At 46.4% G+C, this 27,386-nt stretch overlaps 1 protein-coding gene across 4 annotated transcripts; it reads left to right on the top strand.

Moving 5' to 3' along the window:
* Positions 1–1,256: 1,256 nt before the first annotated feature.
* On the top strand, positions 1,257–27,190 carry B4galt4 (beta-1,4-galactosyltransferase 4). Of its 4 annotated transcripts, none has more exons than XM_017598000.3 (7): positions 1,257–1,406; positions 8,791–9,189; positions 11,209–11,441; positions 14,993–15,180; positions 20,264–20,386; positions 23,546–23,650; positions 26,252–27,190. In XM_017598000.3, the coding sequence occupies exons 2-7, from the start codon at positions 8,937–8,939 to the stop codon at positions 26,382–26,384; spliced, it is 1,035 nt and encodes a 344-aa protein (XP_017453489.1). In that variant the 5' UTR covers positions 1,257–1,406; positions 8,791–8,936; the 3' UTR covers positions 26,385–27,190. The 4 variants fall into 4 exon arrangements, 3 of the variants coding, with proteins under 3 accessions (XP_017453489.1, XP_063126597.1, NP_001012018.1); XR_005491030.2 differs by having other exon boundaries at positions 1,305–1,465; positions 20,264–20,324; positions 26,252–26,295; NM_001012018.1 differs by having other exon boundaries at positions 1,371–1,465; positions 26,252–27,189.
* Positions 27,191–27,386: the final 196 nt, after the last annotated feature.

The following is a 27,386-nucleotide window of genomic DNA, read 5'->3' as shown; positions in this document are numbered from 1 at the left end:
CTGTCCTCAGCACTAAACAGTAAGTACATACATATATAAATGAAAACATTTAAAATTTAAACTTTTAAACATTTAACTTTTATCTGTTTTGAACTTCATGGGACCAAATGGAGATCAGTTTTCTCCCAAGAGTTTTCAGAAGAGTTTCTTCTGCTAGGTATAGTGGTCTCGGGACCTCTCCCATGCTCTTCAGAGGCCTCGATCGGCCTGATGCAGGAGGCTCAGATTACAGCCTCCAAATTCCATCACTGAGCAGTGACAGACGTGTGGCATCAAAATGGTCCTAGACCTGTTTAAAGCCCAGTATGTCAGGGCTGGCTCGGGCTGCTCCTTTTAGAGCAGTGGTTCTCAACCTTCCTAATGTTGCCACCCTTTAATAGTTCCTCATGTCGTGGGGGCCCCCCAACCATAAAGTTATTTCCTTGCTACTTCATAGCTTTAATTATGCTACTGTTGTGTTTCATAATGGAAACATCAAATATGTAACATTCCACATGGGGTCGCGACCCACAGGCTGAGAACCGCCGTTTTACACCTCAACGGACTGGGCGATTTTCATGTAACTTCTGAGAGAGCTGGTAACATGTACGCTGTTGGCTTGTGTGCCTATGCAGAACCCACCGTTATTTTCCAATCAATTTTTAGCATACTTTGATTATTATGATTATATTTGAATATTTGATTTAGTCTTGAATTTGTTACAAAGCATGGCCGAGCAGGCTATTGAGGGTGTGTCTAACCCTTGCCCCAGGATGTCTATGAAATCAGCCTAATGCAAAATTATAAACTTACTTAAAATATTATGAAGGGTGAAAAAAAGTTTTTTCTTTGTTTTCTTTTTCTCTTTGGTACTTGATTTCAGGCTTCTCAAACGTGAACTTTATAGACGACAATGACAATGTCTCTGGTGATGTCATACAAAATAAACATGTAACTGTGGACCTCTGGATTCTATGATGTGGCCTGAGGCCACCCTTCATTTAGTGATGCCCAGAGAAGCCAAAAGGTTGTACATCCCCGCGAGTCCAAAGCATCATTTTTCTGCTCGGCAAAGCGCCGGGATACGATCTCTTTTCCAGGTTCCGGTGACGTCTCCGGGGATGGAATCTGAGAAGCGCCCGGAGCCTAACTTTTTATCCCCAGAACCGTTCGTGATCTCCTAAAGGCTAAGTTGTGCACCCCTTTTCTCAAGCTCCAGCGGCGCGTGGTGGGATTGGCCGGCGGGCGTGTGCAACAGGTCCTGGGAGAACCGCACAGACCCGCCCCCTCGATGGCGCGGCGCGCGAGGCGGAGCCGGGGCTGCAGAGCCGCCTCAGGGCGGCGCAGGCGGTCCACAAGGGAGATCCCCAGGGCTGCTCCTCACTACCTCTCCTTCCCCGGGCGGCCTCACGGTGGCTGCGTCCGGGGTGAGTACGCCGGGCCCGAGCTGCGCGCTCCGAGCGGCCATCGCTGAGCTGCGAGCCGGGTGGGTCCACGGGATGGGGCCGGGCGGGCGCGGAGCCTGCGCGCTCAGGCCTCGGTGCGGCTGTCCCGCCCGGCGAGCGGCGGGCGTGCTGGGGGCCTGCAGAGGCCCACCTCGGCCGGGCTTCGGCTCCGGCTCCAGTGCGGGCGCCCCAGAGCACAGGGCGGAGGAGCTGTTGCGCGCAGCGGGGAGATGCAGAGTGCATCCGTCGCGTCCCGCGTCCCGGTGCTGGCGTCTCCGGGCGCCTCTACCTGGAAAAGGCCCATCCTTCTGGGTCCGGGTCAGACAGCATTTCACCTGGGGAAACAGCTCAGCTGATCTGTCTTCCATGCCTGAGAGAGGGCCAGAGTTCTTTTGGCCAAGCAAGGAGCACTTTCATGGGATTTGAAGGGCTTGAGACCCACCTGCTGTGCGTAGGTCGGGCACCTGGTCCCTCCAGGGTCTGTGGCTCCTTATCATTTAGATAAGAGCGATTAAAATTCTTGGTTTGGAGTTCGGGTGTTGAAGGGTGTGGGAGATAAGTATCTAGAGAAGGCCTTTTGGGGGAGGTAGTCTTAGGAGGGTATTAGCCAAGTCTGGTGGCTGTGGGTTGCAAAGTGTTCAGAGGTGAGCCAGGAGGCATGAGGATGTGGGGGCTGCCCCAGGCACTGGTTGATCTCCCCAGCGGTTTTGGTAATGAAAGAGCAGACAGAAGGTGGTAATTTGATAGTTGAGAAAAGGCCTCTCTGTCTCATTTTAAAAATAATTAGCTGTGTGTGTGTGTGTGTGTGTGTGTGTGTGTGTGTGTGTGTGTGTGTGTGAGAGAGAGAGAGAGAGAGAGAGAGAGAGAGAGAGAGAGAGAGAGAGAGAGAGAGATATGAATCTTTGGAGGATGTAAGAAACCCAAGGAATGTCAGCTAGGATTCAGGTTGAGGAAGTGAAATTCGAGATAGAGTGTTGAAGGCTGTCCCAGCACCCTGCCAGAGTGCTGGAACGCATCTCCAGGGAGGGAAACAATGCTTTGTTGGTTGGTTTTCTTTTCTTTTGTCCATAAAGTTAATTTTTAAAAACAGCGTTGACCTTAGTGGACACTGAAGACTATGGAATAGGGCAAACCTTTGTGTGCCTGACTGCATTTGAGAGAGGTCCACAGCTTTGATGGGGGGGGGGTGAGGGGGGCATCTCAAAGTGAATTGCTGACCATGCCGCACTATTTGATGAAGGGTAGGGAAGGCCATAACAGCGACGCTGTTACTGCAGTCTATGTGCCACTTGATAGAAGCATTTAGTACCTCCTCTAAGCTGAGCTGGAAATAGTGCGTGCCTTGGGAACCAACCACCTTTTATCCACATTGGGGACATCCAAAGCAAGTCAGCCTAGAACTCATCAATGCAGTCCAGACTGGCCTGGAACTTGGTGGGTAATCCTCCTGCTTTTTCAGTCTTATAACCATGAACTGTTAGTGACTTCTGGCTATTCTAGCATTTTTTTTTTTTTTAAAAAAACATCAGTGAACAATGGTATGTGCCAGAATTTCTCAGGTTCCTGTTTAAAATACAAATTTCTTGGCTCCACCCCAGACCATTGGAAACAAAACCTTTGGGTGTGGACCCAGAAATAGGTATTTTAAAATGAGTACATAGGGTTATGGTTTTCTGACTAGTGCTGAAGTTCACTAAACACACACACACACACACACACACACACACACACACTGACAGGATAAATTGTGTGTGTGTAGATAGTGGTTTCTAAGGCATTTTTAGAACAGGTTCTCCTAAATTTACATGATCAATTTGCCACTGATTTTATGAAACTAAATGTTACTGTTCCATCTATAGTGATGCCATTTTAAAATTTTAGAATATTTTAGAGGTCCTTTTAAACTATTTATAACAGCTTTGTTTCTGGTAATGAGCCATACCAACGCTGGATTAGAAATTCAGCTTTCTCAAATTTGTCTCAGTGACTATTTCTGCTCTTTTGTACAGGTAGATATCATGAACACACATATTTTGCATAATTGGGATTGTAGATATATGTTATTTTTCTACTCAGCTACGGTAAGTAAGCCCTTCCTCCATAGTTAGGGTTCTTTAAACACTCATTTTTAGGGGTATACACGTGTACATATACATGAGGAGGCTGGAGGACAACCATTTGTATCATTGGGATTAAAGCCAGTGTCACCATGCCTGGCTTTTAGGTGGATTTTATAGACCAACATCAGGTTCTTGTGTGGTAAGCACCTGACTGACTGAACTCTCTCTCTCCCTTAAACACCTTTGAATAAAAGCACATGCTGTAGGATGTAATACACTGGTTACATCAGATCCCCGTTACTAACTTTTGAGTTCACTAAAAGGTTGTTATTTTAGCAGCCTTGATGTCAGTAGAACAGTCTCCTCTGATTACATACTAAACGATGTAATCAGGAGTTAGATATAGTGAAATGGCGTTGAAAAGCCCACTTCCACATGCCCTTTGTCCATCAGAAGGACGATTGCTATCTTTCAGGGTTTGGTCCCATCTTAGGTCCATTTCATTGGTTCTAAGACTTCATGGCATGTTAGAGTCACCTCTTGTTTCAATTTCAGCCCGGGGCTCAGGTGTAGCTCTTTGGACCTGTCGGTTGTGGAATGGAATACAGAAATGTAGCTTTGTATGCTCCTCCAGAGGGCTGACCAAAGCACATTTGGAGCCAAGAGGAGAAGTGCTTTTAAATAAATAGTAGATAAACTCAGAAAATCCAGAGCTGGAAACACTCATACACTTGATAAGAAGTTGAACTAACACTTTGAGACCTGAGCTGCCTGCCTTTTTGTTTTTGTTTTTGTTTTTTTTTCTAAACTATCTCAGAGCTTCTCAGCCCTTAGGCCCACTGGTAGGTCTGATCTGTAATGGCGGCAGAAGGCGGTACACTCCGAGAGCCTCTACTGAAATCCCCACCAGAAATTCTCGTGACTTCTGTGACCCATCTATTCCATAAAACAACTTCAGCCCCTCGCTAGTTCATTTTTTGTCATGTTTCTCAGCAACTTGTTTTAAAGTGGGTGTGGCAGAGCCACAAGCTTGCCCTTGAAGGGAGTAGTGGGTCCCTGCCCCTTCCTCTCTCCATTCTTGTAGGCTTTGAGGTAGGACATTTTGCTACCTGCATGCCACCTACCAGGATATGTGGATCATCAGAGCACCCAAACAGTTGACCGTGGGCTAAAACACATCAAACTGTGAGCCGATTTGTTTCCAAATTGATTATCTCAAGAGTGTGCACTGTGGAGCAGTAGGCTGAGAGGAGCACACACAGGGCAACTTGAGTTCACACAAGGACTGAATGAAGCAGCAGACCTTCCTGTCCAGTAGTCAGTGGCAGAGAGGAGGGGGTAGTAGGCTTGATCCAGTGTAGTTCTGGGAAGGTAAATCGAAGGGTGCTGCGTGAGCCTTTGCTGCTCTTAAACTTCTGACAGGGTTTCTCTATGTAGCCTTGGGTGCTCTGGAGCTCACTCTATAGACCAGGCTGGCCTCGAACTCAGAGATCTGTTTGCCTCTTGTCTCCCAAGTGGTCAAAGGCATGTGCTACGACCACCTGACTTCATTCTCACTTTTTAAATATAGAATCTCTCTTCAGTAGGCTTGGATTATGCTGTGTTCTTATTCATATAGTATATCTTAGAAAGTTATATGTTAGGTTGATTTGAGACTCATCAGAGTTGGGAATCTTTTTGAGAATTCAGTTAATGATTACCAATCACTGATTGGGGCTATACTCAGGGTCTGATTTTATGGTTCTTCTAAAACATTTTTTAATACTTTAATTTTTAGATTGCTTAAAAGTTTTAAAAATGATAGAAGTTCATATAGCTTCTTCTAATATATTTATTCCTTTGCACAGCGGCGAAAGCTTTATCACCACCATCTAGACTTTATTTCTTGATATCGTTGATAGACTTTATTTTTCTAATAGTAGTAATAGGTTTTCGAGGTCAGTGAGTCTTACCCCATCATTTGATAACCCCTTTAAGGTGATGTTGGCTTCTCTGTATAGTTAACCAGTTTGCAGTTAGCACTTGAAGAAGAGTCTTTGCAACCATGGAGCATAAAACTGTCCATTCCAAATTTCCATTGGTTGATTCTAATGCCCATTGGTGAAGCCAGGCTGAAGTGCGATTGATTGCTGCAGTGTTTGCTTAGTGGGTTTCTTTCTCCTCCGGGCTGCTAAGTTGGAAGTTCCTGTATGAAAGAGCTATTGTTTGATCAGTTATGTCAATGGGAAATCATTTTATTCTGTGGATTAAGATGCAAGGCACATTTTTAAAAAATTAAAATGTTTCGATTTTTAAAATGTTTCCAGTTGGGAGCTCTAATAGAGCATTTATCCTCTGTGCTGCCCCAGAGAATCTCATGGTAGCAAGACCAAGTGCCCAGGGTAGCGTGCTGACTCATGCCTTGTCTGTGGTATCTCTGGATAGCCTTAGAGGTATTAGGATGCTGAATGCTACCACATCCTTTCTATCTGGTCCAGGAGCATTCACTGAATAAATGTGGCACCTGCCACACATCTGCCACGGAGGCGCGGGAATGGTGCATTGCTAAGAGATTTCCGGGAAATCTCTTATGTTTATGTCCAGTTGCTGTTGGTTATAGCTTACCTTCCTTATTAGACAATCTTTACGATGACAGAAAGTTTAAAAACCACACAGAAGTACAAAGACAGCGAGCCCTTAGGTAATTGTGTCCTAACTCTCTCAGTGTCTTGCCAGTCTTATTTCGTGTGCTCTTCTTCTTTGGAGTGAGAAGGGGAGAGCATGTTTGAAAGCCAAGTTGATGATAGTAAGGGCAGGGAGAAGACTGAACAAGAAGGGCAGGGCTTCCCTTTTGGCTGTGGGTGTCCAAGCCTGTGCTTAAAAGTGGCGGGAGCTCAGAGCAGACAAATTGCATTCAGGGAAAGGAAAATAAAAATAAACTTTAGCCTGGTGGTGGTGGCACACACCTTTGATTTCAGAGCTTGGGGGGCAGAGACAGGTGGATCTTTATGAGTTCGAGGCCAGCCTAGGCTACAGAATGAGTTCCAGGACACCTAGGGCTACATAGGGAAACCTTGTCTTAAAAAGCAAACCAAATACCAAAAACCAAACCAACCAACCAACCAAAGGAAAACAGACAAACAAAACCAAACTCTAGGGCAGATTTCTAGAAAGGGAAGGTGGGTGAGGGTTGCCCTGAAAGAACTCCTTCATGAATTTGCCCTCTGAGACTGTTCTTTCCCGTATCAGTGTCTTGATTAAATATGAGAATGGGGGTTGGGGATTTAGCTCAGTGGTATAGCGCTTGCCTAGCTCTGCAAAAAAAAAAAAAAAAAAAAAAAAAAAAAAAAAAAAAAAAAAGAGAGAGAGAGAGAGAGAGAGAGAGAGAGAGAGAGAGAGAGAGAGAATGACTCCAGGAAGAGGGAGAGCCTCACTCTTACTTAAGTCATAGCACAAATAAATCTGATAGCACCTTCCCTGCAGTGGCCTTCCCAGAATCACCTGCCCTGGAGATAATGTTTATTCCAAAAGTCATTTACAAAAGTATTATATACGCATTAGAGAAAGCTGGAAATAATTTTATAGCTGGGTTAATATTCTGGTAACACATGAATCACTGTGGTAGTCAGCAAATACCTTGCAGTTTTAGAAGTGTGGCAGGTGTGTTTGGACGCGCCTTCTCATGAAATTCTTACGTCATTATGAAGTGAACGTGTTCCCGGCTCCCAGGTTTTATATGAGGTAGGGAATCACGTTGAAAGAGGTGGCTTCCAAACCTCCGGTCACTTCGATGACAAGCAGAAGGTAGGAGATCTCTTGAATGCAGAGAGGTGTTCTAAAAGCCCCCTCCTACGTTTCTCACAGAAACAAGGAAGTTTTGCCTTTGAACTTTCTTCTGTACCACCGGTTTTATAGAGGACACTTAAGCTTATCAGGGCTAAGTGCTTATGTTAAAGTGGGTCATGAAGGTAAAGCCTTCATGCTGGAATTAATAGTCATCTAAAAGGAACAAGAGATATGAAATCTGGATTTTAATCTCTCTCTCTCTCTCTCTCTCTCTCTCTGTGTATGTGTGTGTGTGTGTGTGTGTACTTGTGTATCAAGGAAAAGCCATTAGGGGTATAACTAGTACAAGGACCCTCAACAAGAGACTGACCACACTGGACCCCAATCTGAGATTTCCAGAAAACCACCAGAAGCAGGAGAAGTCAAGTCACAGGATTTTATTCCAATAGCCAAGTTGGCTGAGATGGAAAGGTTACAGCATCTGCTGTAGAAAGTACAGACCTCCAAAGAACTCTGGGTCAGCCCACACAGGTCTCTTAGTGTACATAGGGAACTTGGGTTTGGAGCTGCAGGTCAGGGAGGGATCGAGCCAGCGCTGGGAGGCCCTGAAGGTGGGTGGTATCCATCCTTGCTGCACTGGCTTTTCCTCTCTTGTCATTTGAGATGTAATCAGAAATATTTCCTTGTTGATCCATAGCACAGACAGTCTGCTTGGCTGTGGAAGTTAACTGGAGTTTGGCTTCAGTTCTTGATGCCTTTTCCTTGATAAGATGTTTGCAATTTGAGGCATAATGGGACTTCGATGGTGTAGAGGATGTGGGGGTGTTGGAAGCTGTGTCCCACAGGCCCTCCACAAGTATCCTTCCCATCAAGTGAATTTACTGGTATAGATGTTGGTCCCTAAGTATCCTGAATAGCTGGATTTTTTTTGTTGTTGTTGTTGTTAATAACCAAGAGCATAGCATCTCTTAGAGATGAATTTGTATCATCCCACCTGGTGGTATTGAATTATGAGATCAAGGACGATTTATCACCTGTGAGAAACACCTTTGATAAAGTGGTGATCCAGATGGCTGCCAATATATCCGCCATTGGCCGTTCCCGCACCAGTCTCTTTAATGTCACAGTGAGAATGGTGCTACCAGGAGGCTGGTCAGTACTTTCCACGATAGTCCAGCCCTGTAGGAAGGTAGATGCTATCTCTGGAGGTATTATTTTACCCCACATTGCAGGGAAGATAAGGAGGCTCGGTGAAGTGACTGGACATAGATCACTCAGCTCAGAAGTGGTAGGATTATGGTTTCTCTCCAAACCCAAGTCCCTGATCTTGACTTGTTTTTCTCACAGATTGTCGACGACCTCTGTTTGGGTCCCCTGGTGTTTCTCGTCCCACTCCACCACACTCTGTCAGGCTGTGCCCTGGGCTAGCATCTCACTGCCACCGCAGCTCAGCTGGGATTGGGTTTCTAATGTGTACTTAGGTCTGTCATTTTTAGGACAGGATTTTTATTCATAATATATCTTTTGCGATTGTCTTCCAGTGATCTCTGGGAGGGAGCTGCTGAACAGGGGCAAACCTTGCCTCATGAATTGCCATCAAATCCTCGGCCATACTGGAAGAGTGCAAATTGAAACCTGCTCACTGCGGCTGAAGCAGAGATAACGGATTACTCACAAACCGAGAGACATGGGCTGCAACCCACCTTACCTCCTCTCCTACAGATTACGGTTGCTGCTGCTCTTTACCTTATGCCTGACAGTGCTTGGGTGGGCCACCAGCAACTACTTTGTGGGTGCTATTCAAGTAATTCCCAGGGCAAAGAACTTCATGGCTACTTTACACAAGGTCATGTATTTGGGGAATGAAGAAACTCTGGGCCATGGGGCAGCCATGAAGAAAGCAGAGCTTGCTAACTGCCCTTCGGTGTCTCCAAACCTCAGTAAGTACTTGCTGGATTTGTTCTGTTTAAGTACTACAAAAAAGTATTTAGCTGATGTGGAGAAAAGTGTGGAAAGCAGAATAATACTTAATTAAGTTTTGCAGAACGACTATACCTTGGAGTCAGCATGTCAGTTTAAAAAAAAAAAAAATGGTACCTCCCAAGACTTTTGAGAGGCCCTTACTCCTATTCCATATCCTGACTCCAGGACTCACAGGCCTTTGAACCTGACAGACGGGAAGCATGTGCTTGTGTATGGCTGCTGCCACCTCACATTCTGTTCAGCTTCTGGTTCATTGATTCTCATCAGTATACAGTTCAATCCTACCACACGAATGATCCTGATTTTATCATTCATACTGTATTAAGTCAACCGGTCTGGACTTGTGGTTCTGCCCCACGCGTTTCTCATTGTCTGTCTCTAAGACAGTGGGCACCCGGGCATACCATCCGGCCTTGCTGGTGGAAACTGCAAGCATGGGCAGTCTTTCATCTGTGTCTTACCTGTTAGTGTCCCTTTGACCAAAAGTATGGAGTCAAGAGATAGGACTCGGTTGTTCAGTGCGGTCTTTAGGTTTATTTCTCCAGGATCTTCTTATAGGTTTGATTTCCTGTTGATCTCTTCCTTGCTTCAACGAGCAACGAATTGGTTTTAGTGGACTCAGCACATCTGAGAGAGAAAATTTCTCACATATATTGGTTCTCCAGAGCATCAGAGGGCTCAGACTTTCCCAGACAGCTTTTTGAGCCTCATCTAGTATCGACCCTCCCCCTTCCCCAGAATGCCGTTTCTCAGTGCTTGTCCGCCTCAAGGGATCCTGTGTAATCATCTGAAACTCACCTTAGATCTGTTTCGTCTTCTTGGAAGGACTCAGGCCCCAGCCCCAGCCCCAGCCCCAGCCCCAGCCCCAGCCCCAGCAAATCTCAGTTTCCCGTGTGCTACACCTGCTGTGTCACAGCGTACGTCACGGCGTACATCACGGCGCACGTCACAGCGCACGTCACAGCGTGCAGCTCTTGCTTGTCTTCCTGTGGACACAGTAAGCAGGCGGCATGGAAATGGGGGTGTCCCATTCTAACTGGCCTCCTGGACAAACAGCTATGGCTGGCTCTCTGTCAACACTAGGAGAGAAGTCTGTTGGGTGGCCTGGGGCTTTTTCGTAGACCTGTTGTTCTTAATCTGCTTGTGGGAACTGCAGCATGTCTGTCTTAGCAAGCCTCAGACTGTTGAAAGGCCGCTTGGAGAGGAAGGGGGGGATAGTACAATCCACTAGCAGCTCACAGATTTAAAGCCTGTCTAGTGTGTGAGAGCCTTAAAGGCCATGCGGGTAAGGCACTGGGGAGGTCATCTCAGTTCCTAAGCAGAACTCTGCCTCCTCTCTTGCTGGTCAGGCAGTCCTTTGTATTCAGGTCAGAAAACGGGGTGGGAGGGGGTTTACTTACTTCAGTCTGACATTTGAAGCCCTGCTCGGGATTGGTGGCCATGGACAGTCTCGAGTTTCACCGGCAGATGCTGTGTTAACTGGAAACATCTACCCGGGTATGGAGGGAGAAGAGTTACAGAGAGCGTGTAGCTGTCACCCAGGCTAGGGAGACTGGTGGGCTTCAGTTCTTCCTAGTGCCTTGCCTGCAGGGACCTAAGCATGTGGAGTGTAGGGCAGAAGTGGGAAAAGGTCCTCTTGGCAGGAGTTGGAGTCTATAGAAAGTTCTTGGCTTTTAGATTTCATCCTTCTTGGTACAGCAGTTACTCAGTCTGGCCCTCATCTTTCATGGGCAGTCTTTGTGGTCCGCTCAGCCCAGGCACAGGAAATGCCCTCCCACACCAGTTACTTGCTTTGTCAGCAAGTGCTCTTGGTGCCCTGTGTACGGCTCAGGAGACTTCCGTCCAAAGAGAGCAGTAGGAGCTGTGGTACTCACGGTGCGCCAGGCGGAGAGCCAAGCCTACATCTGAATCAGCTGTATAAAGCCCAGAGCTTCGCGCCACAGCCCCGATTGCGACGTGTCCTGTGTTGATTGCAGGAGGGCAGAACAAGCTTGTTTTTAAGCCGGACCTCACTTTGGAGGAAGTTCAGGCTAAAAACCCCAAAGTGTCCAGAGGCCGGTATCGCCCAGAGGAGTGTAAGGCCCTGCAGCGGGTGGCGGTCCTCATCCCCCACCGGAACAGAGAGAAGCACCTGATATACCTGCTGGAACACCTGCATCCCTTCCTGCAGAGGCAGCAGCTGGACTACGGCATCTACGTCATCCACCAGGTGAGTGTGGGGTTTTCCTGGACCCTGCAGTCCGCTGGGGAAGCAACGCGCATGTCTGTTTTGGGTGGAAGGACCTTCATCAGAAGGAGAATTTTCTTCCCTCATCCACCTTGAGTGTGGGGCCGTGGGGTGAAGCATCACTGTCCTAACGTGCACTTTGTAAGGAGCCTGTTTTGAGAGCCACCCACCACACCATGCTAGCTTGTGCTAGCACACACACACACACACACACACCCCTGAGCTCTCCAGCCTCTCCTATTTCTTATAGGTTTGCCCTGTGTTGGCGCAAAATGGGGTTGGGCTCCGGTCTATTGTTATCGAATGTGGCTTTGCAGGCGAGGTCTCCAGAGCGATTTCACAGAGTGCCAAGTGGTACAGCCAGCTCGTTGAGTGGCTTTCCAGTCACCTTGACTTTTAACTCCACCACTACTTACGTCAAACAGGTGTCAGTTTAATTTTCACCGCCTTGACTCACTCGTTTGGCTTCCAGATTAGTTAGTAGGAACAGCATGTAACCACCCGTATGCTACCTCGTTAAAAGTTCAGCTTTAAGGTCAGTCGCTGGTGGGTGACTAAAGATGTTTCTCTTTGGTATTAAAGTTTATTAAGTGAAAGATAGAGCATCGGTTTAAACATCTGTGTCTAAACTTGTTAATATTATCCTGGGCCATTCAAATAATGCTCCTTCAATTCTAGCAAGAATGTGGGCAAGCACAATCATTAACTGCTCACTTAATATTGGATGTAGCTGATGATACCAATTTTAGGTAGAATGGTTAGTTCATGGGTTCTCCTGTGTAGTGTATACTTTATGAAAGACGTCATAATCAGGTGCTTCTCTGTGGTATATCTGTGTCCAGTTTTTAAGACTTAAAATGGACTTTAGAGTCAATTTAAAGATTTGCCTGCATGTATGCAGTGTATCGTGTGTATAACCGCATGTGTGCAGTATATCGTGTGTATAACTGGTACCCACCAAGGTCAGAAGAGGCCATTGGATTCCCCGGAACTGGAATTATGGCTGGTTGTGAGCTGATGTGTGGGTTTTGGTAACCAATCCATATCCTCTACAAAACCAGCAATTACTCTTAACCACTGAGCCGTCTCTCTCCTATAGATTCTTGTCTGTTGTTGAACAGGGCCCTTGGTAACCGAGGTTTGCCTGAAGCACAACCAAGGTTGAGCTTTGATTTCTACTCCTCTTACCTCTGCCTCCCCCAGATTGGGATTTCAGGCAGGCATCACCACATGTGGGTCAACTGGAGGTTGAACTCAGGGCTCTGTGGGTGCTGGCAAGCTCTACCCACTGAACTGTATCTCCAGCCACTTCTTTTGTTCTAGAATTAATCTTGTTTAATTGGTTAAAACTGTGATTTATTGAGTCTGACTTCTTACTTACGAATATGGTACTATTTTTGGTTTGTTTTCCTTTTCAAAAGATTGTGTGTGTGTGTGTGTGTGTGTGTGTGTGTGTGTGTGTGTGTGTGTAGTCAGGGGTCTCTCTTACTGTTTCTCATGCTGCATACTCCAGGTTAGCTTACCTAAAAGCTTCCAGACAATCCTCCTGTTCCTACCTTCCCTCTTACCACAGGAATTTGGGGTTACAGGTATTTTTACTTCATCTGACACCCCCCCCCACTTTAGTTGAACCAATGATTGGTTGGCCATTCCCACAACTTCTGCACCACCTTTACCCCAGCACCCTTTGTGGGCAGGGCAAATTATAGGTTGAAAGTTTTTGTGGCTGGGTTGGTGTGCAGTCCCTGCACTGGGAGTCTTGCCTGGTTATTGAATCATCTGGCCTTTTTAATGTGAGTTCTACTTCCCTCAAATTGGTATTGAACCCAGATTGTTAGACACGTGTGGCAGTCTCCCAAGTCCCCCTTTTTTCACCTGCTCTGTTTTCTTTTATCTTCCTGCCTCTCCCTACTTTCCCCTTCCTTCTTGGCCAGGCTACTTGGAAACACTTAATCCTCCAGAGTACTTGAGATCACAGGCATATGTGCTCGGGTTTGGTTTTCGTATGAACAGAAACATACCTGCTTTGTTACTCTCTTCAGGAAAGTTCTGCTGTTAACTTCTAAGAGTCGCTTATAACTTTGTTATGGTAAGCTGTCAAACCAGACTTTATGTTTACACCGTTCAATTAGCTTTGAGCAAAGTCGTTCTGAGAGGCCCTTGTGTCGTATCGCACATAAAGTATTGATGATCTGCAGGCCATGTTGTCTTCAGAGCTTCTGAACAGTAAGGAATAGCCTCTGTCATTAGTGTTGTCACAGGATTTTGGTAAGCCGTTTCCGAGAATGTTTTAAGTACTTTAGCAGTATTAGCAACAACCTTCTCTGTTGATAGGCCACAATTTCTTGGTCCTTCCTGACAAGCTCTTAGCTTAGTCTCTTGGAGGTTCAGTGTCAATGTGGAGGGTTAGCTGGAGATCAGCCAGGAGCTGACAGAAAAGCAGTAGCACTAACTGTTGTGACAAGAACATTCTAGGGGGCTTTGGCATTTCCAGTGGAATTCATAAGGGCCCTTTAAAAGCCGAGCTTGGAAGAACACTTCACATGAGCTCCAGCCTCTTAATAGATAAATTGAAATGCACAATCATATTGCTTTATTTTTATTTGTATTTTAAAACTATACTGCATTTTTTTTTTGGTGCTAAAAATACCACATAAAAATGATCTCAGCCACTTTCTCATTTTTTTTTAAAAGATTTCTTTATTATATAGAAGTACACTGTAGCTGTCTTCAGACACATCAGATCCCATTACAGATGGTTGTGAGCCACCATGTGGTTGCTGGGATTTGAACTCAGGACCTCTGGAAGAGCAGTCAGTGCTCTTAACCGCTGAGCCATCTCTCCAGCCCCACTTTCTCATTTTTTAAAACCCATCTTGTTAACTTTTAAGTGCCCTGCTCAGTAGTATTAGGTATGTGTGGGGTGTGTGGAGAGATGATTCAGCAGTTAAGATCACATCGTGCTCTGGCAGGGAGAGGCCCACGCTCAGATTCTTACACTCACTTCCTGCAGCTCATTACTGCCTGAAACTCCAGCTCTCAGAACCCTACTGTTCCCTTCTGCCCTCAGAGGCCACTTATGCTCACACACTGAAAAATAAAAGCATTCTTACATCTGACTGGGCATGATGGCTTGCGCTATTATCTCAGCATGTGGGAATCTGAGGCAGGAGAATTGTGGTGAGTTCGAGGCCAGCTTGGCAAAATGTCTCAAAAAACAAAAACAAAGAAACTTTACTCTCATGCAACCAACTTACTGAGCTTTTTAGTCTTTTAATCTAAGCAAATTATCCACCATCAGACAACTTGCCAGACCTGACGGGATGCTTTTAAATTATAGAATATAAATACGTGTGAAACACAAAGCCCAAACCCAATGGTCTGTGTGTTATCCTTGCATTTACTCTGTTAGATCCTATGTTGTCTTGCCTACAAACAGAGGCAATCTAACACTCCTAAATGGGGGGTGAAAGGGGAGCGCACGAGGGAGCCTTTTCTCTGGGCCTCTTCATTTTCATGTGCATTCTCCATAGACCGGAAGTAAAAAGTTTAACCGGGCCAAGCTCCTCAACGTGGGCTATCTGGAAGCTCTCAAGGAGGAGAACTGGGACTGCTTCATATTCCACGACGTGGACCTGGTGCCTGAGAATGACTTCAACCTCTACACCTGCGGGGATCAGCCCAAGCACCTGGTCGTGGGCCGGAACAGCACTGGCTACAGGTAGGGCGACCCTGGCTGTGCAGCATACATACGTAATCGAGGCTATTGGTGTCTGGAGTGAGTTAGGGTGGCAAGAAATGGGGAAAGATGGTCCATTTTCCCTTAATGGGCAGAACAGCAATTAAAACATGAAGTAAGGGCAAAAAGGGTCTTCCCTTTGGAACGTTGGCAAGAAACACAAAGAGAAAGGGCAGGAAAGAGACGCGCAACTGTGCTGGGTCCGCTCGCAGTGTCTGTGGTGGGACCTACATGTCCACCTTAGTAGTCCGATTGGGAGCCAGGATATCCAGGACAAGTTCCTATCTTTCAGAGCTACCAAGGGAAATGCCAGGGTCCCTTCCTTTCTCTCCATTTCTATCCCCCCAAAGAGGCACGTGATCTTTAATTGTATTTAATACCAGTGAAATGCAACCGACCGGAAATAGCTATGGAGGTAAGCGCTATGTAAATTAAGCCAATTGTGCACACTTCTTGTCTTCTCCTCCAAGCCCTGCCATCCCTGTGTTGCTATGCCACGAGGCTAGGGGCCAAGAGGCCAGTCTGAAGAGGCAGGGAAAGTGTTGCTGTAAGGAAACAGGAAGCTCCAATGGAGATGCTGGAATCTGCAAGCACAACTGTAAGCAACTGTTAGGAGGAGGGGGAGGAAGTCTGTGTGAAACTAAAACCAACCTGGAAAATGGGGTGGGAGACTCCACCAGAGCCCTGAAGAGTGAGGAAGGGAAACTGAGTCTCTTGATAACCTTCCTTGGTCTTCGCTCCCACATTGCTCTTTCCATATAGTTCTCTTTCTTTGGGTTACTTAAGAGAATGCTTTTGTGATGACTCCCATGAGAAACCCTCTCCGGGGGGCCAGGTTGGGGGTTGGGGATAACCCTTACCTCCTTCCTTATGAAGTCTCCAGGACAAACCGAAGTTTGATTCCACCAGAGTTTTCTCTGAGGAGCAGTGGGGCGTACTTACAGAGCATGCGTGAGAGAAGCTGCTGGCAGGAGCGCATGCGTGACCTTAAAACAGCCTTTCTGGAAGGTCCGCAGTCTGCATGGAGGGCAGCTTCCGTGCACCCACACTCATGGCAGTGCTTTGTGTTAATCCTCCCCAGCCTATATAATTTAGCACCTCCCCAGACCTCAGAGCCATGTGCACTTAGGGCATTTCATTCACAGGACAGGGAGGAGTAACAGGAACCAGAGGTGAGGATCTAGTTAATCTTGCCGCTCCCTCCCTCTATGAGGAAATAGCAACAGTCTACGTACTGTGCCCAGTTGTGACTGACTCTTAACCTCCTAACTTTTAAGCCTCCTGTTCCTTTTTCTAATTACACAGGGGGATTTAAGGACAGAGTCTACATTGTATCATCACGTTAACCTGGCCGTCAGCGTGAAGAGATAAGTGCCCATTGGGAACTAGTTTTGACCTTACACTCTAGTGTCACCATCATGGATTCCGTCAGACACTGTGCACTTTAAGAGGTGGCCCGTGCCTGTCTTGCTGTTTAAGGTCTCCTTACATGTGGCCAGACATTGCCGCTATTCCCAGACACCGTCAGCAAGCCCTTGTCTCCCTGCACAGTCAAATGTGCTTACCTTTTGATTTAAGTGTGAGCGCTGAGGAAAATCGTGGCCCAGAGTCTGTGTATGTGTATTCATGCACACATGCTGATGGGAGGCAAAGCTGAGGCCCTTGCAGCACGCAGGTTCTCCACCACTGAGTTACACCTGCCCTGTACTTCTGACCAGTCTCTTCAGACGCAGATCTTACTTTGGTCCAGTCTTATTGTATGGATCATGCGTAGGCCTCCTGCCCCCTTTTGTGGCTGGGGAGAGATAGGCCTTCTACCTCCTTACTTTCGCTATCCTAGGCAAAATTTTGCTGGTGGCAGGCACTTTCAGTTTTAGGGCCTCAGTGTCTTCTGATGGTGGCTCTGTATCACTGTGTTATAGAGCATTAGTGAGCCCAAGCTTCTTCACCGCCTCACCAGCCCCATGGATGTAGGTATAAGAAAAGTTTTTGCCTACCAGCACAAAGAGGAAGAGGAGGGACAGTGGGTATCTGTTCTCTAGGCCTTGTAGGAACTATGGACTTGTTCTTTTTGCCACATGCATGTGAATCTACAAGAAGGGTGGTTTTGTTGACATCAAGGGACTGGGCACTGTTCATAAAGAAGTACCCCGTAAGTGTCACCACAGTCAAACTGGAAGAGTCTACAGCATTACCCAGCATGCCGTGGGTATCATTGCAAACAAGCAAGTTAAGGGCAGGATTCTTGCCCAGAGAGCCAATATGTGGGTTGAGCGAACCAAGTCCTCTAAGACCAAAGACAGCTTTCTGAAATGGATGAAGGAAAAATGGTCTGGAGTTAAAGGAAGCCAAAGAGAAGGAGATCTGGCTCACCAGCCTGCTCCACCCGGAGCTGAGCATCTTGTGAGGAATGGGAAGGAGACTGAGCCTGCTGGAGCTAATTCTGTATGAATCTGTGGTTTAACATATTAAAAAAAAATTTAAACAGCCCAAACTGTAAAAACAAAAACCAAACAAAAACCAAACAAAACGGAAATATTTTCACTTGCTGCACACTCAGTGGCAGAAAGCTAAAGGAGCTTGCCCAAGTGTTTCAGATTCATGGTAGATTTTTATTGCCAGTAACTCCTCTGTGCCCACCTCCTTCCTCCAAGAACTCCCTCTGAGCCATAACTGTATGACTACATTTTCCTCATTCTGAGGACCTCACAGCCCTTTAAGTTATTATATATGTAAACTCACTTAGGGCCACTTAAAAGGTATCCTTTCCCAGAAAAGGGACCAAAAGCAAAAGCCAATAAACACAGAGGCATTTGCTGGATAATGATGGGAAGAGCAGCTCTGGCTTTCCCTGGAGGCAAGGCACTGGGCCCAGTGCTCTGTAGCCTACACTCTTTCTCCCCAGGGTTTCACGCCGGATCCTCCCTGCAGATCCAGGTCCTTCCAGGCTTTGCTCCTCTTGCTGTGGGGTTGTTTAGTTCAAACCTCTAGGAGGGAAGGCCCCTGGTAGTCCCGTGCTCTCAGCCAGCTGCCCGGAGCATCGTAAGTTCCAGCAGTCCCCTCCAGAGCACACATGCCAGGTCTCTCATGAAGACTGCTCTTTGGTGCCTAGAAGGTTATGTGGGGCACTATTGCTATCCACAGGGCCCTGTTGTAGCTGGGTTTTTTTTGTTGTTGTTGTTGTTTTGATAGTTGAGCACCCCTTCATTGTTAACTAGAGTCCTCATACATAAGTCACTGCTAGTGAATGATAGTGATAGCCACGTTCTAAGTATCTTATTTCTTTTGGTTGGTTTTAAGCTGAGAAATGCCATTTCCCAGAATTCTAAGTTCATGAATGCGATTGATTGTGATGATCAGTCTTGGTTGTCAACTTGATTAGACTGAGAGGTGTCACCGATGTCAGGTATACCTCAGAGGTGCCTGGGAGGGCATCTCCAGAGACAGCTAGATCGTGACGGCTCTGACCAAATCAGTGGTTAATGATTGGTTTATAATCCTGTGGTATTAATGGGAAGTGGTGGGCATTTTCAGATTTGGGGTTTACTTGGAGGAAGTGGGTCACTAGAAGTGTGTTCCCAGGGACTACACATCGCCCTACTCCTCTTCCTCATCTTTGTATCTTAACTGTCATGAAGTGAGTAGCCATCCCCATGGACCATATCTTTTCCACCATGAAATTCTCACTGGCCACAGGCCCATCAGCAATGGAGCGAGCTGGCCATGGATTGAAAGAAGCTATGAGCAAAAATAAAACTTCCCCCTTTAAGATTGTTTCCCACAGATATTTACACGGTCTAAGCTGCTGACATATCTAGTTCTATTATGGCATACATAAGGTCACTGGTTTGTATGAGGAGCTATAGAAACCACTCTACCTCAGAGTAGCTTTGGGGATGCCATGTGTTAGGTAGGAAATATCTACAGTGTGACTGAGTCTTTCTTTTTGGTTTTTCTTCTTGTCTGGGAAACATTGGTGTTTAGTTGGCCCCAGACATTTAGAACTGAAGTTGATTAAAAGTTAGAAATCTTCGACGTGGTCACACGGTTCTGTTTGGTAGCTCCCTCCCTCCACCTGCAGTTTGGGAGGGCGCCAGGGTTGTATTAAGGGTTAGCCTTAGCCAAGCTTGTTAACAACATGTCAGTAGGATAAGAGCCCTTTCAGCCTGGGAGCTACCCTCTGCCATACTTCCCACTCTATTTTCCTGGGCTTTTGGCTTCCTCTTCTTCTTAATCTCAACAGCGGTTCCACGGATGTTCAACTCTTCTTCCTCATTCTGCAGTTGTCCAGTAATGTCTCCTACTCCATGGTCTTCAAGTACTCACAGCTGCTGAACTATATCAGCACAAGGTGTCTTGTGAACTTGGACCCTGCGTCCTTTGCCTGTTGGCATGGGCCCTAGGGACACCTCAAATTTAGCCTAAGAAAAAATTGATTGTCTTGCTCTCAAAACCAAATGTTTTCCTTCATACTCGACTTTCATGAAAGACAGCCGCATTCCATCTGGTTGCCCAAGCCAGGAGGTCAGCGTAGTGGGTGGCATGTTGAGTCCTAGTAGAGAGCAAACGCTAAGGTGGTGGTTTGCAGAGTGAGCACAAAGAAAGCATGGACTGGAACTGTCTCCTGATTTACACCTCTTCCCTACCAAAGAAAGGGGTGGGGAGAGTGTATTTATCATGAGACTCATTGATGATGAACATGGGTGCAACCCAGAATCCTTCCTCACTTGGTGTCCTTGGCAGCCTTTATATGAGGGATGGCATCGGTCACATTTCAGGCCATACTGCACTCTCGGGTATATTTACAGACCTCTGAATACCAGTGTTATCCATAACAGGTATGTGGGGTCACCTTATTTAGTTTGGTCATCCAACAGCAGATCAAAGGTCAGGAGTATAGGGAGGTGGGCGTGTGGCAAGAGTAGGTAGATGAAATGGGCAGAAATGAACCATCTCCCAAGTGTTCCTGGTATGCTGGCCCCCGACACCAGAGCTAGCTAGAGTGTCTGGGGAACAGAGGGGCTCTGTGCTAAATGTCACTTCTCTGTCTTCTCTTTTGCTCCAGGTTGCGTTACAGTAAATATTTTGGGGGCGTTACTGCCCTCAGCAGAGAACAGTTTTTCAAGGTGAATGGATTCTCTAACAACTACTGGGGATGGGGAGGAGAAGACGATGACCTCAGACTCAGGTGAACAGACTCAGGTGAACAGCGGAGGAGGGACCTTCCCTGGGCCCTGCTCTCAGTGGTGACCCGGAAACTCGCACTATGTTTAGTGCCTGGAAATGCCAGGCCAGCAGGTCCTAAGGCTGCAGAGTTGGGCTTAAAGGTTGCTAGGGTAGGAAAAGAGGGCGGAATGACCTAAATTGTTCTTTGTCAACGGAAGCCTAGAAAACAATGAGGATGTCTGTTGCTGAGTTTGGTGATCATAAGTGTTTGGGGGTGGGGCACCAGTGATTGGGAAGTCTCATTCTTAAGGTGGTCTGTGAGATTTCCGCCCTGAGAATGGCCTATGATAAGTCTTATGCTTTTCCTCAGACCCCAGGGGCCCTGACTGTTCCCAGCTTGTGGAGCAGGGTGCTAATTTCTCTAAGGAGCCACATGCCCCAAAGAAGGCAAGGGTGTCCTTTTCCTATACACTGTGGCAGGTTCCTGACTTAAAGGTCTCACTCTGGGCTGCTGGTATAACTCCTGGATCCCTTCTCTTTGCTCTGGAGGGCCAAGAGGAACTTCTCATGATGCCTAGCCTCCTCTTTTACATGCCTTTTCAAGACATTGTGTGTGTGTGTGTGTGTGTGTGTGTGTGTGTGTGTGTGTGTGTGTGTGTGTGAGAGAGAGAGAGAGAGAGAGAGAGAGAGAGTGTGTGTGTGTGATTGTCTCGATAGTTAAAGATGTTCCCATTACCCAGAAATTCCAAACTATTCAAAAGCCTGTAAGTTAGAGTTTGATTACAAGGGCCTCCTGGGCAGTCAGGGGACCTTTTTCTTCTTTTTCTTTCTTGTCCCCTTTGGGCAGAGAGCCTTTACATTGTTTCTGAGAGAGGGAGGCTTTCCTGCCTAAAGTCTCCATGTCACCAAGCCCCTCAGCAGTCACTGTCCTGGTCACACAAGCTGCAGATCACACAGATTCAGGGTTGGGAAGGGCTGGAGGAAGCCAGCACTCCCTTTTCCCCCAAGTTCATTGTACTACCTAGCTGGGCTGAGCAGTAGACAGTTGCTATGGTTACATGCCATCACTCCCCCCCATCCCTTAGCTTTCAGGGAGAGTGAAACCTTGGTGTTTTTGTTTTTATTTGGTGAGCATCAGCAGTGGAAGGGTTTACCGCCTTCTCCAGCAGCCTCAAGAGTTCTCTTCAGAGATCTCTGCTTGTGACAGAGAAGAACTTCAGCACAAGCCAGCAGGAAGCAGACTTGGAATTTATCTGGAGGCATTTTTAGTACACATTGGGTGCAGGAGTCCAGAGCTATAGAGGTCTTTTTTGGGGAAAGAATAAGACATACCCACATGTTGGTGTGGGCTTCTCTAGGGGAAGTCATACTTCATTGTCTTCAGTGGCTCACATGTGCACACACGTGTAGGACACAGACTTGACCCTGTTTCTGAGATAGATTGCTTAAAGGGTGTAGATGACAGCAAGGCTTTACAATTTTTCTTATCTTCCTTTTTCGAGTGTGAATGTTTTGTCTGCACAGATATAACCTGTGCATTGTGTACATGCGGGACCTGTGGAAGCCTGAAGAGGGAGTCTGATTCCACCTGAGACCGGAGACAGTTGTGAGCCACCCTGTGGTTGCTGGGAATTGAGCTCTGGTCCTCTGGAAGGGGCAGTCAGTGCTCTTAACCACTGAGCCATCTTTCCAGTCCAAAACAAGGTTCAAAGATTAAACAGAGCTTAAAAATCTGTGAGCTGGCTTATTTATTTCTCTCCGAAATTTTTCTTTTGTGAATGAAATGGACATGGTTTTGGGAGGCGGGTTATTTAGATTTAGGGACGAGAGGAGTGTCAAGGTAGAAAGCTCGAAGGTGTAAGCCTTCTGGCCCTAGGTGGACACTGTTGTTTTTAGCATCCTAGTTTAAAGTGTCTATAGGAAAACCCTGTGTTATCTCTGCAGGCAAGTTTGGTCTTACCAGCAGTGCTGAGATTTCCTTTCTGTCTGCAGGAAAGTCAGCTAGATCCCAGGGTGTGGGGGCTCTTCCTCTCCACGTCCCTGACTTGCTTTTCTGACTTTCTCTCCTACCTCCATGAGGACATCCTGGTCCTCAGAACAGAGTTCCAGTAATGCAGTGGATAAGCCAGGAAATAGAATATTGATCGAGACCTGCTGACTAATATTGAACACTACCCATGTTTGTTCTTCAGTATTTATTACATTTTGTAGAGCATGCTCCATATGCAATCTGTTGTTTGAGCCTTTGGAATACATCCTGTGTCACCAATCTCATTTGTAAACAAGGCCGAGATCCGGTAGGTCGAGCTGACACAATGACGTTGCCAGCTACAGAACTTAGATCGAACCTTCGTTTGTGGCTGAGATTATGACTTTACACAGTCATTCCTCTCCTTGTGGTGAGACAGCGTTTTTAATTATAGAGCCGGACAGACTCGACTGCCTTGCTGCTTAGAATGTGTTAAAATTAATATTTTATCAGGTTCTTTCCCTCGTAAGAGTGATTAACTTCAAATTGGTGTTTCTCCGTTAAGTAAGTGTTAAAGGCTATTTCTAAGTTCCATGTAAGACAGTGGAGCTTAAATGGCCTGCATCTACACGTGGCTCTGTCTTATTCTTTCCCCGTAAAACCTCTCCTTCCGTGACCACCTGCACCCAATCTATATTAAGCACTTCAGGCCCCCTTGGAACTCACTGTGTAGCTCAGGCTAGCCTCAATTTATCAGGACAGGGACGGGTGCTCCTGTCCCTGGTTAGCATTCCCACCCAACCTTCTGGAATTACAGGCACATGTTTCCACTAGAAGCTTCTTTTAGTTTTTTGACCTTTTTCCAGACAAGGATGCTGCAGTTTGCACCAGTTTTTTTTTTTTTTTTTTTTAGAAACCCCATAGGGTTGTAATGAGCACTGCTTGTTTATTCCTTCCTGAGAGGATGTGACTGCTAAGTGGGTGGTACTTTGGTGACAGAGGACAGTGACCATGTCTCAGAGATAGTCATTGTGTGCATGAGTAGCACCACACTGCGCCAGCCTCTGTGTGTGTGTGTGTGTGTGTGTGTGTGTGTGTGTGTGTGTGTCTGTGAATGTGATTTTATTTTTTAAATTGCAGGTGATTCTCTTAAAGTGCTCCATGGTAGATCAATGGGACAGAGTTCAAAAGCGAACTTCATTATTTTTCCAGGGTTGAGCTGCATAAAATGAAAATATCCCGGCCCAAGCCTGACGTGGGCAAGTACACCATGATCTTCCACACCAGAGACAAAGGCAACGAGGTGAACGGGAGCCGGTAAGTCCTGCGTCGCCACAGCAGCGCCAGCCTGGGTAGCAATCCTCTGTGTAGCTAACACACCATGGCTGGACCATGGCTGGACTGATCACCCTGTTGAAAGCTTTTTACAAGGAGCTTTCAGAGCAGAGTAGTACCTATGCCCCTTGTTTCTGGGTTCGTAAACTCTGGGCTTCTCTGCTTTGTCCCACTTTGTCTTCTGCCCACCGGGTTCTTTGTCATAGCATCTGTGTGTACGTATTTCACATGCATCCTTAAAATATGAAAAAAGGCACCAGACTACTGTTATCACGCCGGAAAAGAAAATTAACAAAATACTTCATTATGCTACCACGCGTCCAGTCCTTTTAGATTCCCCTGATTGTCTGGTAAGGACTTGTAAGGCAAGCATTGGCTTGCTCAGCATGGTGAGTAAACCATGTCCACAGTATTATGAGGACGATCTCCTTTGGCCTGGAAGCTCTCCTTCTAGTCTTTTCTTTAGGTGAGACAGAGTTTTACTGCCTACGTAGTCCATTTTAGCCTCAAGTGACCCCCGACCCTACTCACCTTCTGAGTGCTGGGAGTGCAGTGGGTACCACCAGGCCCCGCCATTGTTTCTTTTTCCTTGCGATTTGTTTGTTGGACATTAGGACATGCATCTGGTAGATTCAGAATCAACTCCTTTATTGATTTTTGCTAATTGTTCCCTATGGACTCGATGTGTTCCTGTGACCTCTACATCATCGTCGTCATCATCATCATATACGAGCTGGGAGAGCAGGATTAGTGTGTCAGGATTGTTCTGTGGCTTTGGGTACTGTCAACCGACATATTCATTCTGAGATTTCTCATATCATCTTTACCTGGCGATTGTTCACACCGCTTTCTCGTTGCCTAAATCAGAGTTGCAGAGCTGTGATGTCCTGATTCTATCATCCCGTCTTCATTTCTTGACTCTCTTGGGGGAGTAGTTCCTACAAGAAAGGCAGCCTGAAGGCTGAGAGCCAAATGCTGGTGGTATCCCTGAACATCTTTGGGTTAGTAGTTCATGTTCTTCCTGATAAGAGGGTGGTCTTGACCTTGGCTGGCCAGAGCTCTTCAGGCTGGCTTCTGAGTCCTGAGGATGTGATGATGGCCATCCGGAAGCTTCCTGCTCTGTGTTTTTTCGAGAGCTATGTCCTGGTCTTGCCCTTTCCTCTCTTGACCAGCTTTGGCCCTTTCACTGAGGACCCGCAGCAGATGAACACACTGTGTGTGTGTGGCTCAGAGGGAAGAATTTATGGCTTTTGTTCTGAGTTTTTTTCCTTTGAAAAGCAATGTTCAAGATTTTTTGGGCCTTTTATTAATTTCTACATGTTGAGACAGTGTTTAAAAATCTTTTAGCTCTTTTGTTAGAGGCCACAGGTCTAAAAGAACAGACTTTTCCATGCCATTCCAGTCTTTATCAACAGTCCTGAGTTTTTGTTTGTTAATTATTTAATACTTACAAAAAAATACTTATAAATGATACGAAAAGTATAAAGCACCTGGATACCCAGACAGGCCCTGTAGGTATGCCTGTGTGGCCTCCCTAGACTTATACCCTGCTCTTAATATTCGCCCTGCCCTAGGCGACACTTTCCTGAACTTTACAGTAACTGCTTTTCATATCATAATGTTAATTCCTTAGGGCGTCTCGTGGTTTTCTCGTTTTCCCTATGTCCATATTCCTAAACAAAATAGGAATCAGTTTTGCACATTTCCAGCTGTGTGTGAGCACAGTCATACTGTCTCTCTTCTCCTTTGACATTAGACAGCCCAACGCTGCGCTTCTGGTATCCACCCACGTTGTCACAGTCACGGCTGAGCTCCTACCCCTGTTGCTCATCTCCAGCCACAGAGGTGGCTTATCCTTCTTCAAATACACTCGGTTCTTTTGTCTGTCTGTGCCCCATGACCACACAGTCTTTGCTTAGAGCATCCCTTCCTTCTTAACTTGGTGAACTGCCTGTCTTTTAAGCTTCAATGAAACTGACCCTGGCCATGTCCCTCCCTAGGCTCTTTTACAGAGTTAGGAGACCCTTATCTTCCTGCACACACACATACACATATATACTCACATACACACACCTATACACATACACAGACACACACACACTTATTGCATGCACACACATAACACACACAGACAGACACACACAGACAGACGGACAGCAAGACACACAGTTTTTGAGACTCTTATGAAAACTATGTACCCTCCTGTCTATAGACAACTTTCTTCTCACAATAGTGGAACGGTCAGAGACCCCCTGATGGTCAGCCAAGGGCCTGTTCAGAGTGGGCAGCACACACCCCTTTGCTATCAGTGGTCCCTGTAATCCCTCCATCATGGACTGGAGTGCATCGGAGGCATTGATCTTCTACTGTTGGTCCAGGTCATCATTATTTGATGTGGGATTTGATCCACGCAAATAGACAGATATCATTATTGCCTATTCTGTGAGGAACACACTTTATTTTTTTGGCAATAAGAAACCCAACAGGTATCGTAAATTATAAAACTACTTACCAAAGGCTCTGAGGCAGGACAGAAAGCAGTGGGATGCATGCTATATTCTCATGCGCTCCTTTTATCTCTAGAATGAAGCTGTTGCAGCAGATGTCACGGGTCTGGAAAACAGATGGCTTATCGAGCTGCTCTTACAGATTGCTCTCTGTGGAACACAACCCTTTATACGCCAACATCACAGTGGATTTCTGGACCGCCGCGTGACCTGGATCTTCTGATGACGCCTGGAACTGATGATTCGATTGTAATAGTGTTGGCCTAGAGGCTTCCCTAGTAGCACACGTTAAGAACTTGTTCCAGCTAATGATTTGGCTGAAAATTTTCCGTTCTCTCAGCAGAGCTCTTGGTTATGTAGAATGTAGAACCGTAGTAGCAAGACAGCTTTCTTGGTTGTTTTGATCACGGCTGTGAAATGTTGTAATGCACACACTTGAAGGACTCTAGACAGGAGGACGTAGTAAAAGCAACTTGTGAACTGTGTCCTTGAAGGATTCACTTCAGCAGTGTATCATGAGATTAAAAAGTGGGGAGCAAAATTCCCAAGCGTCTTAGAGAACCAGAATTGCTAGGTCTAAGACAGAAAGGTACTAAGAGATGTTTCTGTTACTCAGTGTACGTGGCCATCTTCGAGGTGGTGGATTCCACATGCGAAGAAAGCCACAAAGTCACGCACCAGATGCCACAGATGTGACAGTGAAGAGCCGGCTAAGGACAGAGTATGGAGTGAACTGGCAGCGGTCCCTGTGCTGGCTGCTGCCACCAATCCCCTGTGGTGGATGCCTCCTTGTCAGAAACACCTTCCCGTCTATGGCCGCCCGACCCTGAATGTACCAGCCTCTTCAGAGGCACTTGCCAGTAATAACCCACCAGAGAACACACTGTCTATTAGTTTTTAAAGCATTTTTATAAAACGATTTTGTACATGTAGGATATGGATGAGCAGTTTATAAGCCACACAATGTCTGAGAATATGTCTATAGAGTATCTCTGTAGTAAAATGTGAAAAAGCTTCCCGTGCTTGGTCTTGTTTTTGCTGCAGATTAAGGCCAGCGGTATAGTCATTTCAGTACCTACAATTTTAAATATCTTAAAAACAGAACAGTGGACTGGAGAGGTGCTCAGCAGTTAAGAACGTGTACTGCGGCTGGAGGGGTGGCTCAGCAGTTAAGAGCACCGGCTGCTCTTCCAGAGGTCCTGAGTTCAATT

The sequence above is a fragment of the Rattus norvegicus genome, chromosome 11 (assembly GCF_036323735.1).
Source record: "Rattus norvegicus strain BN/NHsdMcwi chromosome 11, GRCr8, whole genome shotgun sequence".
Lineage (NCBI taxonomy): Eukaryota > Metazoa > Chordata > Mammalia > Rodentia > Muridae > Rattus > Rattus norvegicus.
Note: the sequence above shows the minus strand (reverse complement) of the source record. Positions and strands in the feature narration are given on the sequence as shown.